The 14,016-nt window shown below is 42.5% G+C and overlaps 1 protein-coding gene across 3 annotated transcripts in view; it reads left to right on the top strand.

Moving 5' to 3' along the window:
• GRK5 (G protein-coupled receptor kinase 5) overlaps positions 1-14,016 on the top strand; it is a 169,611-nt gene that overhangs the window by 137,940 nt on the left and 17,655 nt on the right. For all 3 annotated transcript variants that reach the window (XM_056350675.1, XM_056350674.1, XM_056350676.1), the window contains 6 exons: positions 2,011-2,074; positions 2,615-2,755; positions 3,741-3,931; positions 8,540-8,577; positions 9,361-9,450; positions 10,739-10,947. In XM_056350675.1, the coding sequence (XP_056206650.1) occupies positions 2,011-2,074; positions 2,615-2,755; positions 3,741-3,931; positions 8,540-8,577; positions 9,361-9,450; positions 10,739-10,947 (733 nt within the window). The remainder of the gene's footprint in view (positions 1-2,010; positions 2,075-2,614; positions 2,756-3,740; positions 3,932-8,539; positions 8,578-9,360; positions 9,451-10,738; positions 10,948-14,016) is intronic.

Genomic DNA, 14,016 nt, shown 5'->3' with positions numbered 1-14,016 from the left:
TGCTCTGAATGTGGCATCTTTTTTGTCTGGACCAGTTACCACTATTATTAAGTCACTGTAAACAGACAAAGCTATGGCATATAGGTCCTGGCACCATATTTATTGGCTAGACATTTCTGAGCACATTTAGTAACCAGGCAGCCTTGGTGGGTATTAATTTGCAAGGGAAGGGGCCTTTGTCTTCTCCTTGTTGGTGAGGGCTGAAGCAGACGCACACTGCTGGGTAACAGTGACCTTGAGCTGAGAGAAGCCCCAGGTTCCACAAATGGACTTAATTACGGCAGATGAGTTAGGGCCGGATCCATAAGCGGTGTATATCAGCGTGATGCCTCAGAGATCAAAGGAGCTGTGCCAGTTCCTCTCCCTGGAAAGCTACAAAGCTGCTGCACTAGAGGGAAGGGAAGCAGTGGGCAGAGGGGAGCGCCATTTCATGCCAAGACGTGCTCCACATGCCATCTTTGCTGAATCCAGCATTTACTCTTCCATTTCAATTAAAAAAAAACCATCAGATGATTCATCTCTAGCCAGGCTATTTCCTATCTATTTTCACATTTGGGTTCAAGAATTTTCTGAAATGCTTTGAGGATTATTTTTTTTTCCATTCCCCCAGCAAATGTGACAAGCTATTGGATATGCCTGATTTAAGAAGCTGGGAGAACTGTTTTTAGGGTTAGCAAAGAGATGTTAGTGGCACAGAGTGATCAACAGCTCCTCCTGACAGCCTGCTGGCTGCAACGGAGGAGTCATACAGTCCATTTATTCCAGGGACATTGCTGAGCATCTAGTTATCACTGCTAATTGTTGCTTTTAACCCCAATAGCATTTGCAGTGTCCTCCCAGAAGCCTGAAAATAGCATCTTTCTCTCTTCTAGTTTTGGCCTTCTGCGTGGTTTTCTTCCCCCACTTTTAAAAACAATAACGAACAGAAATGAAACGATTCACTCTAACATTTATTCCTTATTGTCGTCAACCTCATCATCACTGTTGTGGGAACAGCCACGTTGCTGTGCTCCCTGTGCTGCCTGGCTGCCCGCCAGAGGAAAACAAAGCTGGTAGGAATATTCATATTGACTGCTAATGTAATTGTAATACTTCAGTGATGGAGTGGTGGATACAAAGTCAGATCTCTCTGAATCTAGTGTTCTTCATCTGTCACGTTATAAAACTTTTATGGTGACAAAATACGAGTTAGACGTAGGGCTGGAGCCTTTTTGGTGGAGCAGAATTTTGTGGGAATCCTGTGAGATGGTATAGTGATCATGTCTAGTGATCGTTAGGGAGCAGTCAGCCCTCGGAAAGAAAGACCTATTTAACCCTTAATTTGGCCCTTAAAAGAAAAGCGGTGCTTTCCCTCCCATCTCACCCATGATGCTCTCCCAGGAGGCAGGTGCCCCAGGTGGGGCTGGACTGGCTTGGAGCTCAGCTCCTGCTCTCCTCTCCTGCGAATGGCACCTAAACCCACCTCTCTGGTTCCTGGGACTAATTCTTTCCTTGTTTCACATCTGTTTCCTGCTTTAAGGTCAAGACAAAAGAAATATTTTCTGGTGGTTTGCATTTTGGATCTATTTTTCTCATCTTGAAGACCAAGCAAATCAATAGTGTTAGCCCAGCACTACCCTTAAAAGATTCCTGTATATCATGAGAATTAATACCTTCTTGGAAGTTCTCGGACCTCCCCTTTGCTTAACAAAGGCCAAAGCTATATAATGGAGATCCAGAACCCTCCTTGGTCCTAAGATGCTAGCAGAAATTATACTGATGACTCACTAATGTGTTGTATTTTATTACAGCTTAATATGTTGGAATTGAAAAGTTCAAGCCATACATAGTATTGAAGTAATGTAATTACATAATTATGTATTGTATTATATAATATGATTACCTCGAAATAATGTTATTATGTAATATTTATCTATTTTGCTTTTCAAAAGTATGGTCTGAAATAAATAAATCACAGAGAGTGCATTAAATGTAGTGTGTCTCTTTTTTTTTTATTTCCTTTACTTCCAGGCAACCAGTAACGAAAAACACATTTCGGCAGTACAGGGTGCTGGGGAAAGGTGGCTTTGGGGAGGTGAGTAATTCTGAAAGTTTCTGTTAAGAGTGTTTCTTACTTCTCAGGCACTGCACGTTACAGGAGCCTGATGCGACAGAGGCTGGTTTTCATTAATTGCTGACAGTTTTACTTAACCTCTCATGACACCGTAATCTCAAAAGAACACTTTTGAGAATGATTTCGTATTCAACCGTTGCATTCACAGTGGAATTAAGGTCACACCCTTATTTGTATTTTGCTGGTGGCTTGAGGTCTCTGCCTGGGCAGCAGAGGCAGAGGAGGCTGGGCAGGCTGTAGCTGAGCAGATTACAATCTGCACAGACAAAAGGAGGTGGGATAGGAAGCAGGCAGAGGAAAGTGAAATAATTAAAGCAATACTACACAGCAGGTTTGGAAACAGTAGTCGGCTCCCCAGCTGCCCCCGCCTGTGCCTTACTCGCTCTGCCGCCGTCTCTAGCCTTAAAAGGACTAAGTCGGATCAGATCGTGAGGAGTGAAGTGCAACCCAGACACAGCGTTTGCTTCGAATTACCCAGCAATTGTTCTGTTCAATTCGCAGGTCTGCGCTTGCCAAGTCCGAGCGACAGGGAAGATGTACGCCTGCAAGAGATTAGAGAAGAAGAGAATAAAAAAGAGGAAAGGCGAATCCATGGCACTAAATGAAAAGCAGATTTTAGAAAAAGTCAATAGTCAGTTTGTAGTGAGTATTGAACTCCCTAGCGCTCAGCTCCCTGCTCACCTGCTGAGCACTGTTCTTGCTGAATCCGATGCCTCCTCCACCTCCTGCTACAGGAGGGGTGCCAGAAGCCGACTCGCTTTGCTTGGCACCTTAGTCCTGCTCCATGCACCTTTGCTGAGTCTCATTTTAGCCTCTGGTCTGTGAGAAATGCACTAACACGGGTGCCTGTTCCTACCATGAGAAGATGATGCATTTTACAGCCTTGACTTGCATCAGGACTGCATCAGGCTGAGCTATTTTTATCCGGGGTGATCACCTGAATTCCCAATGTCTGGGAGAGAGGAGCTTGGAGGAGACTGAAGGAGATTCAACCCAAATAGATCAGAAGAGATTGGCTAGCAGCAGCATCTAACAAGTGATGTGGAGCTGGTCTGCCTGACATAGGGCTTTCCTGAGTCGTGCCAGCTCTTCTGCCTCCTTAAAAGCTTGACTTAGATTTTTTTTAAAAAAAAGGTGGTGTTCTCTCAGCATCTGTCATGTTCTTTATACTCGTTTTAGGAAAACACTGTGAATACAACAGATGCAAGATGTTTACTTACCTCTGGCAGAAGCAAAGATGATGGCACATATTTAAAAGTGATGGGTAACTTTTGGTGTGTCTCATCATTCCTGGGGCACCCACCAGAGCCTTGCAGGGGTGATGCTGACCTTCATGCCTCAGTGATGGTCTGTTTGACCACCACAGGACTGGGCTGTCTGAGCCTTCCTGGGAACCTACTGAGATGATAGGGGTTTGACAGCAATCCAACAAACTAATTTATAAAATCCTAACATCTGATTTTTCTGTACTTTTAAAATGTATGTTTTCTATTGTAATAAGGCCCATATCATATTCAGTCAATCTACTTCTTTTTCCCTTTTCCAGAGAAAATTTTAATGAAAAGTTAGGGCTTTCCTCTTAGCAGCTAACTGAACTGTCACAACTATGCTACAAATGTTTTTCTAGGTCAATTTAGCCTATGCCTATGAAACAAAGGATGCACTGTGTTTAGTTCTGACCATAATGAATGGAGGTGACCTGAAGTTTCACATCTACAACATGGGGAACCCAGGCTTTGAGGAGGAAAGAGCTTTGTTTTATGCAGCAGAGATTCTTTGTGGCCTAGAAGACCTACACAGAGAAAATACAGTGTACAGGTAAGCACTCTCTAGAGTCTTAGGACATCTTTTCTGCATAGAAAAGAATTGCCTGCATCCTCCCTGCTCACTGTGGTGCTGTTCAACTGAGATGCCTCAGTGCGCTTTGGCTGAAATTTCCAGAGCCCTGTGCAAATACAGTGTGATTCAGGAGCGATGGAAGGGGGCAGTTGCTTCACTAAGTACATCCCATCTAAATTATACAGAACTAACACAAAGCTCCCCAAACCCTACCTCAGAGTGTACTGGGTGACGTAAGAAAATTATGGAAGTTCCTTTAAAGGGATTTCATTAAGGAATCTAGTTTCTAGTTGGTGTGAAATGGAGATAATTGTATTCAAGCCTCTATTTTAATTAGTTAGATTATATTGCACCAGGGGCTGCAGCCTGTCAGATGTGGGAAAACCGTCTCTCCTATCCAGAGGGAGCACGATTAGCGCAAGAGGGTGATTGAGATGCAGGGCATGGATTTACGCTCTAGGACACAAACTAGTTTGATTAGCTAGATTGGATGGTGACGGTGGCCGTAGCGTGCCAGCCGTGGAAGGAGGCACATTCATTCACAGCCATGCAGCAGAGGGGTCCTGCTGGCAGCGTCCCACCCGCTGCGGGTGCAGCCAGCGGGCAGAGCATGGTGCAGCCAGCGTGGTGACAGGCAGCCAGCTTCGAGAAGGACAGATTTCAAGTTCTCAGCTTCCAGTCTGGCTTACAGCTCTATGCAAGCACTTTTCCAGGGCATCGTAGGGTTTACTTGCTGGATAAGCAGGGTGATTGCAGACAGAGTTCTTGTGACTCCATGAGGATTTATTTTTTTAATCAATGACCAATATAGTTGTAAACAACTTTCAATGTTTGTCTTCATCATCCCAGCTTGTGAAATCATTACTGCTGGCATTCACAGCAGAAGAGGTCCTGTAACTTCATGAAAGATCTTCCAAGGATAATGATTAATAGGCGTAATATGTTATTTTTAAAAAGTAAGCCACACTTTAAATCATTTGGTATGCCCATGTGTAATAAGCATTATACATATGCTTCTATACATAGAAATTACGATATTGTTGTTCCTTGGAGATCTCTAGCAAACTGCCACTTGGTTGCCTCACTGTGACTCAGATCTCGCTAGCTGGCATAAGGAGAGCAGACAGATAACATCGTGATTTAGTTGGCGCTAGTCCAAGGAGGAGATTTTTTTTTTCCCCCAAGGAACAAAATGGAATTAAATGTTTAATGTCAATTGAAAAATCAAATAATGAGCGATGTGCCTGGCTTCCCTTTTCTTTAAAAAACATCCTACCACATTCAACAAAGTTTTAGGAGGCATTATAGTGTTTCTTTAAAAAAGTACTAGATTACAAGCATACTTTATTGATGAAAATGACTGGTACATTCATAACACAGCTGGTAAAATGCCACACTAATGCCGCTTTCTAATAAAACAGATTAGATCTGGCCACCTAAAATAGCACGTGCTTCTGAGAGAAATGGCATCCTACTACCTGAAGCAGTTGTTTTCATGTTACTCTTGAAGATCTGCTAGTTCACACCTCAGACTGCACATTCATTTTGGTGATGAATGATACTGTATCCTTGTAGGTGACAGTTTCTAGCAGTATTTTAGGAGCATCTGCAGAGACCCCTAATTTGTAATACCACAGTCTGTTTTGGGACCCATGAGAAGTGCTATATAGGTCAATAAAATATAGCAGCTAAATGCTACTGCTTTCTCAAGGTGCATAATTCATCGTAAAACACTTATTCCTCAGACTTAATTTCATTTGCTAAGAACAAAATGCTTCTGAGTAAATCACAGCATCGGAAAATACATCCCCATCTCATGGGCTGGTGACGCACGCTGCAGACGTGACCTGAGTGAACAACCAGGCTCAGAGTTAGATTTATCGGATTCAGAATTCCCTTGCCAAAGGTGGCACTTATGTTACATTTCTCAACTACATCATGTTAGTAAAGGTCAACAGGTCAATTGTTCATGGAAAGCAAACATAAAAAGCTGCTGATTCTCCTTTATTTTTTATATATAAAATATATATTTAATATTTAATATATATTTTTATATATATATATATTAACTTTATAGAAATATATATACGCTATAGCCATGCCTGGAAGCATCAAGATCACATTGTCCTAGGCATTGCACAAATATACAGTAAAGCCTTGTCCACCATGACTAATTGAGTTGTTTATGCTGTCCTGTCCAGCCAACAGCGTACCATCACCTTTCGATCATGGGCGCAGTGTCAGCAGTTTATGTTGCACTATATTTAGGCAAGGCTAGTTTACATATGGGCAGCTGTACCATCGGGAAGGAGCCTTACGTGTAACTGTGCCCACCAGGGACCTTTGTTTCTCCTAGACATTTCAGTACAAGAATCACATTCCTCCTTGGCACTTGGAAGATGTTGGCCATGCGAAGGAAGCCAGCTTTCATACTGAGGAACCAGAAATCTAAAAAAAGAACTGACAACTGATGTCCGGGGGGGGGGTGTGTGTGTGTGTGCGCGTGCGTGTGTGTGTGTAGAAAAGCTTGCTCTAATTGCCCTAAATCACAGGGAGCTGTAAGGACCAAACCCCTTTCTCAGAGTCCTCGTGGAGTTTCTCATTTTCTCATTCGAAGACAACATTTCCCAACTTGCATGCAGGATTCTTGTCATTTGGCCACAGTTACATCTTTAAGTGGGACTAATTACTGGAGTGGAAGATGAAGTAATTAATGAAGTCTGAGTTCTTCACAGAAATAGTTCTTAAAGGATTTGGAATAAATTTTAAAAAATAAATAGGAGATGCCCTCAACCATGTTGCTCGAGCATTGGAAACCTTCTGCCAATAGGCAGGGAAAGCCCACAGTGGTATATTAAACAAAAGCACAGCTTGTCCGCAGCGTTCGGCTGCCCTTCACATATTTCAGTGATGTTTATTTGAAAAGTAGGTGTGGTACCACTGGGCATCTGGTTTATCTTGAGAGGTCAAGAGGGTCTGAAGCAAGCAAGGAGAGGAGATTGTTCAGAGCGGTCTAAGTCGTTGCTTGAAAATAATAAATAAAAAAGAGACAAGTTTTGAAATTTTAATCTTGGCATTGTCAAAACTATAAAGTACCCGTCTCCATTCACAGGAAAATTCATGATACCGGAGTGGTACGGCTTGAAACACAGGGCAGACTCCTGCGCAGACTGCAGTGCATTGATCTCCTGGTGCGAGGGCTTCTCTTGCATGCCCCCCTCTCTTTGCTATTTGAAAAGAAATGTCTCTTGCTGAGAAGCTAACCGAATCAAGCTGGTTCACAAATGGAAGAAGGCCTTAAAAAAAGATGAGACCAAGCACTTCTTGGATTTGCACCAAGCTAGATGCTGTGTTTCAGTAGGAGTTGATCAGATCAAAGTCAGGGCATGGTGTGTGAATTGCAGCAATACGTTCCTGGTGCCTTGTTTGGGCTCCTGAGCCAGCACAGCCTGCTCCCATCGTACAGCTCTTCTGGGATGCTTCCTGCCCAGCACGTCCCCATCTTCCGCATGAGACCTCCCAGTCCCATCTCCCAGGCTGGGAGACCTTCCCATGCTGCACTAGCAGTAGGCTGGCTGTACCTTGTCCCTGCTTAGGGGCACTGGGAGGACAGGCACGAGCCCACCTAGCTCCCACCTCGACAGCAGCCCACTGCATCCAGCAATGGCAGCAGCAGCTGTGAAGTTCTGCTTCGCTCCACAGGTTTGGAAAACAGCCTTGGTCAAGTGAGGGAACTTGAACATGGCTGACCTGGGCAGCATCTTGAAGCAGCAGGTGGTGGAGCAGGTTTGGTGCAGGCAAACCTTTTAGAAAAATGACCTGCCAAGGCTTTGCAAAATATATGAAAACTAAAATTATTTCTTTCAGCAACTTATAACTAGGCCAGATTTTTTTCACAGGAGCAGTGAAAGGCACATCTTTGACATCAGAGTGACCACTTTGCCAATTTTCATGGCGTTGCTCCGAACCACATAGGCAGTAGAGTTTCACAAATGTTTGTAAGGAGAATCTTAATCCAGGTGCAGCATTCCCCCTCCACCCCTCATTTTCCAAACTCACTGAAAGTATTGCACATGTGCACAAGTGCATGTACATGTGCATGTATGTGCATGCATGTATACACATTCGTGTATTTGGTCTGAGCCAGATGCCAAGCATAGAAAATCTGAGTCCAACAGATTGCTATTTCTAATTTTATATGCAAATAAAATATTTGAAAATTCAAAATATTTTTCTTTTTAACAAAAGATTTTACAACAGAAAATACTGCAGAGATTTAACAACATGCAGGACTATAGAGGTTGGTTTACAGGGCTTACAGGACTAGGTGGATGAGTCCATTACAGAGTGGATTAGGAACTACAAGCTTGTCTTAGTGAAAAAATGTAACTCCAGTTTAGAAAAAGACATATGGTTTCAGTCTATCTGTGAAGTGAGTTGTAGAAAGTTGTATTGGTTTCATCAGTTCCTTGCTGTTTGAGTTGACACTCAATTGGTTTATTACTAGTAATAAATGCACTCACATTCTGTTGTATGGTTATGTTATCAAAACCAGCTTCATACAAGTCTTCTATCTTTCATTTTCAGAGATTTGAAGCCAGAAAATATCCTGCTAGATGATTATGGTAAGTCTCAGAGGTTTACAGAGATGCGTTCATAGTAAAGTAGATTAAGTTAGTTTTAGGATATATATTGCATGAAGACAAATAATGCTCTGAAGTGACTAAGAGGCTCAACATACACTAATACTCCTGTCTTGGGGTGGGTGAAGTGCTGGAGCTCAGTGCACGGACAGAGTGAAACAGCCGTGCTGCTCAGCAGGGTCAGTTCTGGAGAGCATGGCTGTGCTGGGGGTGCCTGCCTTTCTTCATTGTTTTTCCATCCTTATTGTTGCGAGGCTGACACAACACAAAGGAAGTTGTAATTTCTAAATCTGTGCTTCCTGCTCCATTTTCAAAAGTACTTCCATCCTTTGCTGAGCCAGCTCTCATTTTATGCAAACCCAGGTTTGTTGCTGATGGCAGTGGTAATCAAGTCTCATGCTGACTTACGGAACAGAGGTAGCCCCTTCAGTCATCAGAGAGTTACAGAATTATGTCAGCCCATGCATCCCCTGTGATCAGTTCAAGAATCTTCCCTACAGGATGCTTCTCACTGCCTTTTTTGGGTTGATTTTACAATATCTAACACAATCCACTGTAGTCTGTAGCCTCACTGTTAAAATTAATTTCACTGCAATGTAATAACTCCTCTTTTCCTTATCAGTGAAACTGCCCTGGTTCAGCAACTCAGAATGTTTTTCCTAAAACGTCTGCAGGAGTATTGTAGCAATGACAACAGTTGTGGTTTTGGACTAATTTGGGTCATATTATTACATCTGCTTTGTGTTGTTTCTTTTTTCCTTCCAGGCCATATTAGAATATCCGATTTGGGTCTAGCTGTTAAAATCCCTGAGGGTGAATCCATCCGTGGAAGAGTAGGAACAGTAGGCTATATGGGTAAGTCTTCAGTAGCTCATCTTTTTTGTAATTTGCTGAGGTTACTTGAGTTTTGGAGATCTTTCTGCCACGTAAGCTTAGGAAAAAAAATTTAAAAAGATTCATATTCAGCTGGGTCCAGTTCACTGCAGCAACACACCAAAAACTCCTGCTAGTGGAAATCAGATGTGGGGAAAAGTCTGGACCACAACAGCTCTTAATGAGACTGGTCTGTGATCTTAAATCAGCAAAGAAAAATAAAAGGGGAGACAACAACTAGGATTCTAGTGATTTTAATGTAGATTAATTTTAGGAGGGTTATGTGCTAAAAGAAAAGTTTCTTACTAGTTGCTACTTTTTGCATAATAGTTAAAATGTATTTCTATGTTTATGATAAAATGGGTAAGCCTGTACCTACAGTCATCCTTGACCAAGGTCAGCTTGAGTCTTGCCCTATGTGCAGGGGAGGCTGAACAAAAGGAGGGTGGAGATTTGTGCACTGGTAAAAAACACACTCGCTGATTTAACTAGATCTGTTTTCTAAATTCAGTGTAATTATTTTCATTCACTGGGTGGGCATATTTCTTGGAATAAAAATTGCTTATGGTTATTTGACTAAATAGAAACTAGCTGATATGAGCCACTGTTACCGTATGGAGACTTTAATGAAAGCAAGTAAATCAGTTGTCATTTCTAAATTTTGTTATCTCAGTGTAAGTTTGTACACACACTACGACTCTGTGATTGTGAGCACATGCGTATGTGTGTTTGTAGCCATGTACACAACTGAGGATGTCTGCAAGACAGTGACTATATGCCCAAAGCATACTGGATGGCTGCAACACAAAATAAATGGATCTGGTTTTTAAAGGGAGGAAAAAATAAGTTATAAATTGACCGAAAAGACAAATTTTGCTTTTGAATAAATATCACTGCTGTTTACAGCATGTGTGTCTGTATGTCATTTCTTCCCTAAATGGAGAAATCTGGAAGGATTCTCAAGATTAGACCTCTGCTTAATACTTAGCTTCAACCTCTTTTTGGTTTTTTTTTTAATTGGTCAGACTTGGTATTAAGTCATTAGAGAGTGCACACAGCATGTAGCATGTAAAGAAAAAAAACAACCATGGCATGTAGCATGCTGCATTTTGTGTAGTGCTATCAGCAGAAATCAGGAGGTATTTCTATATTATACCCACCATTCTCTGTGCATGTGTATTCAGTCACCAAAATGGAACTGCTGGAAATTTAAGGTTTTTGCTATGTAAATATCAAGCATTTCTACAAGACACGTCTTTCTCCTCCACAGCTCCAGAAGTGTTGAACAACCAGAGATACACACTCAGCCCTGACTACTGGGGGCTAGGCTGTCTCATTTATGAAATGATTGCTGGGCAATCACCATTTCGTGGAAGGAAAGAGAAGGTCAAGAGGGAAGAAGTGGACAGAAGAGTGCTGGAGACAGAAGAAGTGTACTCCCATAAGTTTTCTGAGGAGGCCAAGTCCATCTGTAAAATGGTAAGGGGCTTGAAGGCCCAGTGTGGCAGCTTCATTAGCAAGCTGTATCTGACACTTTCTGAGCAGTAACACAGTACCGTAGAGGGGCTGCAGAGACAAGGACTAACCAAGCTCATCTGCTGATGGGATGACTGTTTTCTCTATTCATTCAAATTGTGTTTATTTGGGCTTGCTTCTCCATGAGATTCATCACAGTCATCTTGAGTCCTCTCCAGAGTTTTATGGCCAAGGGAGCGGTATCTGTTCTCATGAGACTTTGAATGTTAGTTTGCAGTCAAGAATGCATTTCTGTCTTCTATAATCTTGTAGAAAAAATAAAAAGGACGTGATGATGCAAGACTCTGATTGTCTCCTGCAAGGAACTGAAAGCCCCATGCTTCCATTGTCTTTGGTGAGAGCTGGGGGTAAGCAGGACAAAGATTATGCAATGAAATTATTGTGACACTCAAATGTTGTCCCACCCCATCTCACTAACTTTGTTAGCAGCTTTTCCCCCAGGGTGCCAGGGTATCCAGCTTTTTTTAATACTGTTGAGCTGTCCTTTAAAATGTGTTCTCACTCTTTCAGCTGGGAGTCATTTTCGTAGCACAATAGCCATGTCTGACAATGGAAATCCTCAAACCCTCTGAGAAATCTCAAAGCTGTGTCTGAATTCATCAATGTCTTGTTGACATCCATCTTTAGAAGGCTGAATTGTAATTTGGAAAGGGATGTGGCCTTTTCCTTGATGTTGTTTGCTAAAGAGTGAAGTCTCCTTCGGAGACAATGACATATCTGTGTGTGCTGGTAGAGAGAGAATGAAGGGAAAGAAAGGTCAACAAATAGGTAGTGAGAGTTTCACCAGTATCTTCTGCAACAGGCAAGCAAACAGCAGATCAACAGCATTCTGGTTGGCTGGCTTCATGAAGAGACACTGAAGGCTCCTTGCAAAATAATAATAGTAGTAATGCCAAGTAACATGCCTGGAAGTCATTAACTCACAGCACACCAACTCATTGCTGAATCCCCAGGGTAGTAATTAACTGACATCACTCTTGATAGATACTCTAGGCCATTCACTGGCCTTAATCTGTGGTTCAGAGCCCCCAGTGAAGTCGGCGTGGGAGGATCTAGGACAGCCACAGGCTCTTACAGACCATTTCATGTGCTCGGCCTGCCACCTCTTCTCTAGTAGCATCTCAACTCCCACCAGGTGAGGAGCAGCATCTGCCAGAGTGGCGGAGAGTTTGTGTGTGTCCTGTTGTTAGCATGAAATGAGGATGTTGTGAGGCAAAAAGTACATTCTCATTGCTTGTTCTGTAGTGAGCTGCAGGCACAAGGCATAATGGAATGAAAGTATACTTTGAAAATAACCAAGCCCATGAGGATTTAATGCTGAGAAGAATTAATGTAGCATTGATGAGATAGTGCTGGAGATGACCTACCACTCCCAGGGCAGTAAACAGTGAAAGTCATTATACTGTAGTGCCATTTTCATCTTCAAGCCATAGAGCTTACGGTTGCAGGGAGTCGGGGACCTCAGGAAGTAAGCTAGTTCAGTCCCTTGCCTCAGGGAAGCATGAACTGTATGTAAATCATTCCTGACAACTTGATCGTTACTGCTTCACTGTCCAGTCACATGGCACGTTTAGGTGGTTTGTGCAAACTCTTAATGGATCCAGAGATAACCCTGTCCTTTCTGAGCATTAATGCATTAAAATTACTCTGCCTTAACAATGGAAGAACCTTACTTCTGATACTGAGCATGATAGCATTTGTGGTTTTGCATCCAAAAGTAATTTATTTTATCAAGTGACATTTTTAAGAGCCCACGATTCAAATATATTTTCTCAAACTCTTTTTGTTCTTTATATTGAAAACCAGAGCTCTGTTGCTTTGTATCAGAATCTTAACTAGGAAACAAAAATGTAATAATGAGGTACACATCATACCTGCAAAATGAAGCATGAAGTTGCAGTACATAAATCTAACTTGAGCCTTCACAAAGATCCAACACAAAGGGCTTTCCTGTAGTGGACTTTTAAGGGCAGAAGCGAGGAATATATTTTACACCATGTCGCCTAACCTTCTCTTCAAAGCTTACTCCATGAGCTAATAGCGTCTCCATCAGGAAATATATTGTCTTGATTCATTTACTCATATGAAAACCCTTTAGTGTCACCCCATGTCAACCTTCCCCTCCTGGATGTTTGTGCCCTTTGCATTTTTGCAGGCGCATATCACAGTTCTCATTAATCATCATCCATCCCATATTTCCATGTTTCATTTTGTAAGTAATTTCCCATAAATCAGACCTCATTTTGGACTGAAACAGAGATGAATAATAAATAATTAGGAACAGGGGCAGCTGGCTTTCTGGGAAGCTCCCCAGCCCATAGTTCCCATATAGCATAACTGCTTCATGGTGTGTTTTTTTCTGTGAAAAAATTCAGTCTTTCTAGGAAATGCTCCCTGTTTGTTGTTGTTATGACTTGTACTTCATTGATGTACGTGTGTTCCCTGACAAGTGCAGTCTTGCATCTAGAGATTTGACTTGAAGTGCATTCAAGTCAACAGTATTGGATGGGCCCATATTGCTGTGCTCTTCTGTCACTCTGTCAGTGTCCTGTTTGTCTACATATCCCGCAGACTATCTTCCCTGCCCCTTTTTATTCCTGCAGCTCCCATTTTACTCCACAAAAGGGATCCCTGATTGGAGGGTGCAAAGAAGATGGAGCCAAACTCATGGTTTTGTGCCCAGTGACAGGATGGGAGGCAATGGGCACAACCTGAAACACAGGACAGTTCCTCTGAGCATCAGGAAACACTTTTCCATGGTGAGAGTAGTCAAATACTGGAACAGGTTGCCCAGAGAGGCTGTGGAGTCTCCACACTTGGCGATGTCCAAAACCCAAGTGGACACAGCCTTGAACAACGTGCTCTCAGTGACTCTGCTTTGAGCAGAGGGATTGGGCTGGACAATCTCCGGAGGCATCTTCCAGCCTCAGCTCTTCTGTGATTCTGATCTCCATTCCCTTGCCAAAGTGCCCCCCCAACCAACTAAAAGATGATAAATTCTTTTTTCCCTAA

Source organism: Falco biarmicus, chromosome 9, assembly GCF_023638135.1.
Source record: "Falco biarmicus isolate bFalBia1 chromosome 9, bFalBia1.pri, whole genome shotgun sequence".
In the NCBI taxonomy this organism is placed as follows: Eukaryota; Metazoa; Chordata; class Aves; order Falconiformes; family Falconidae; genus Falco; species Falco biarmicus.
This window is presented reverse-complemented; position numbering and strand designations above follow the sequence as displayed.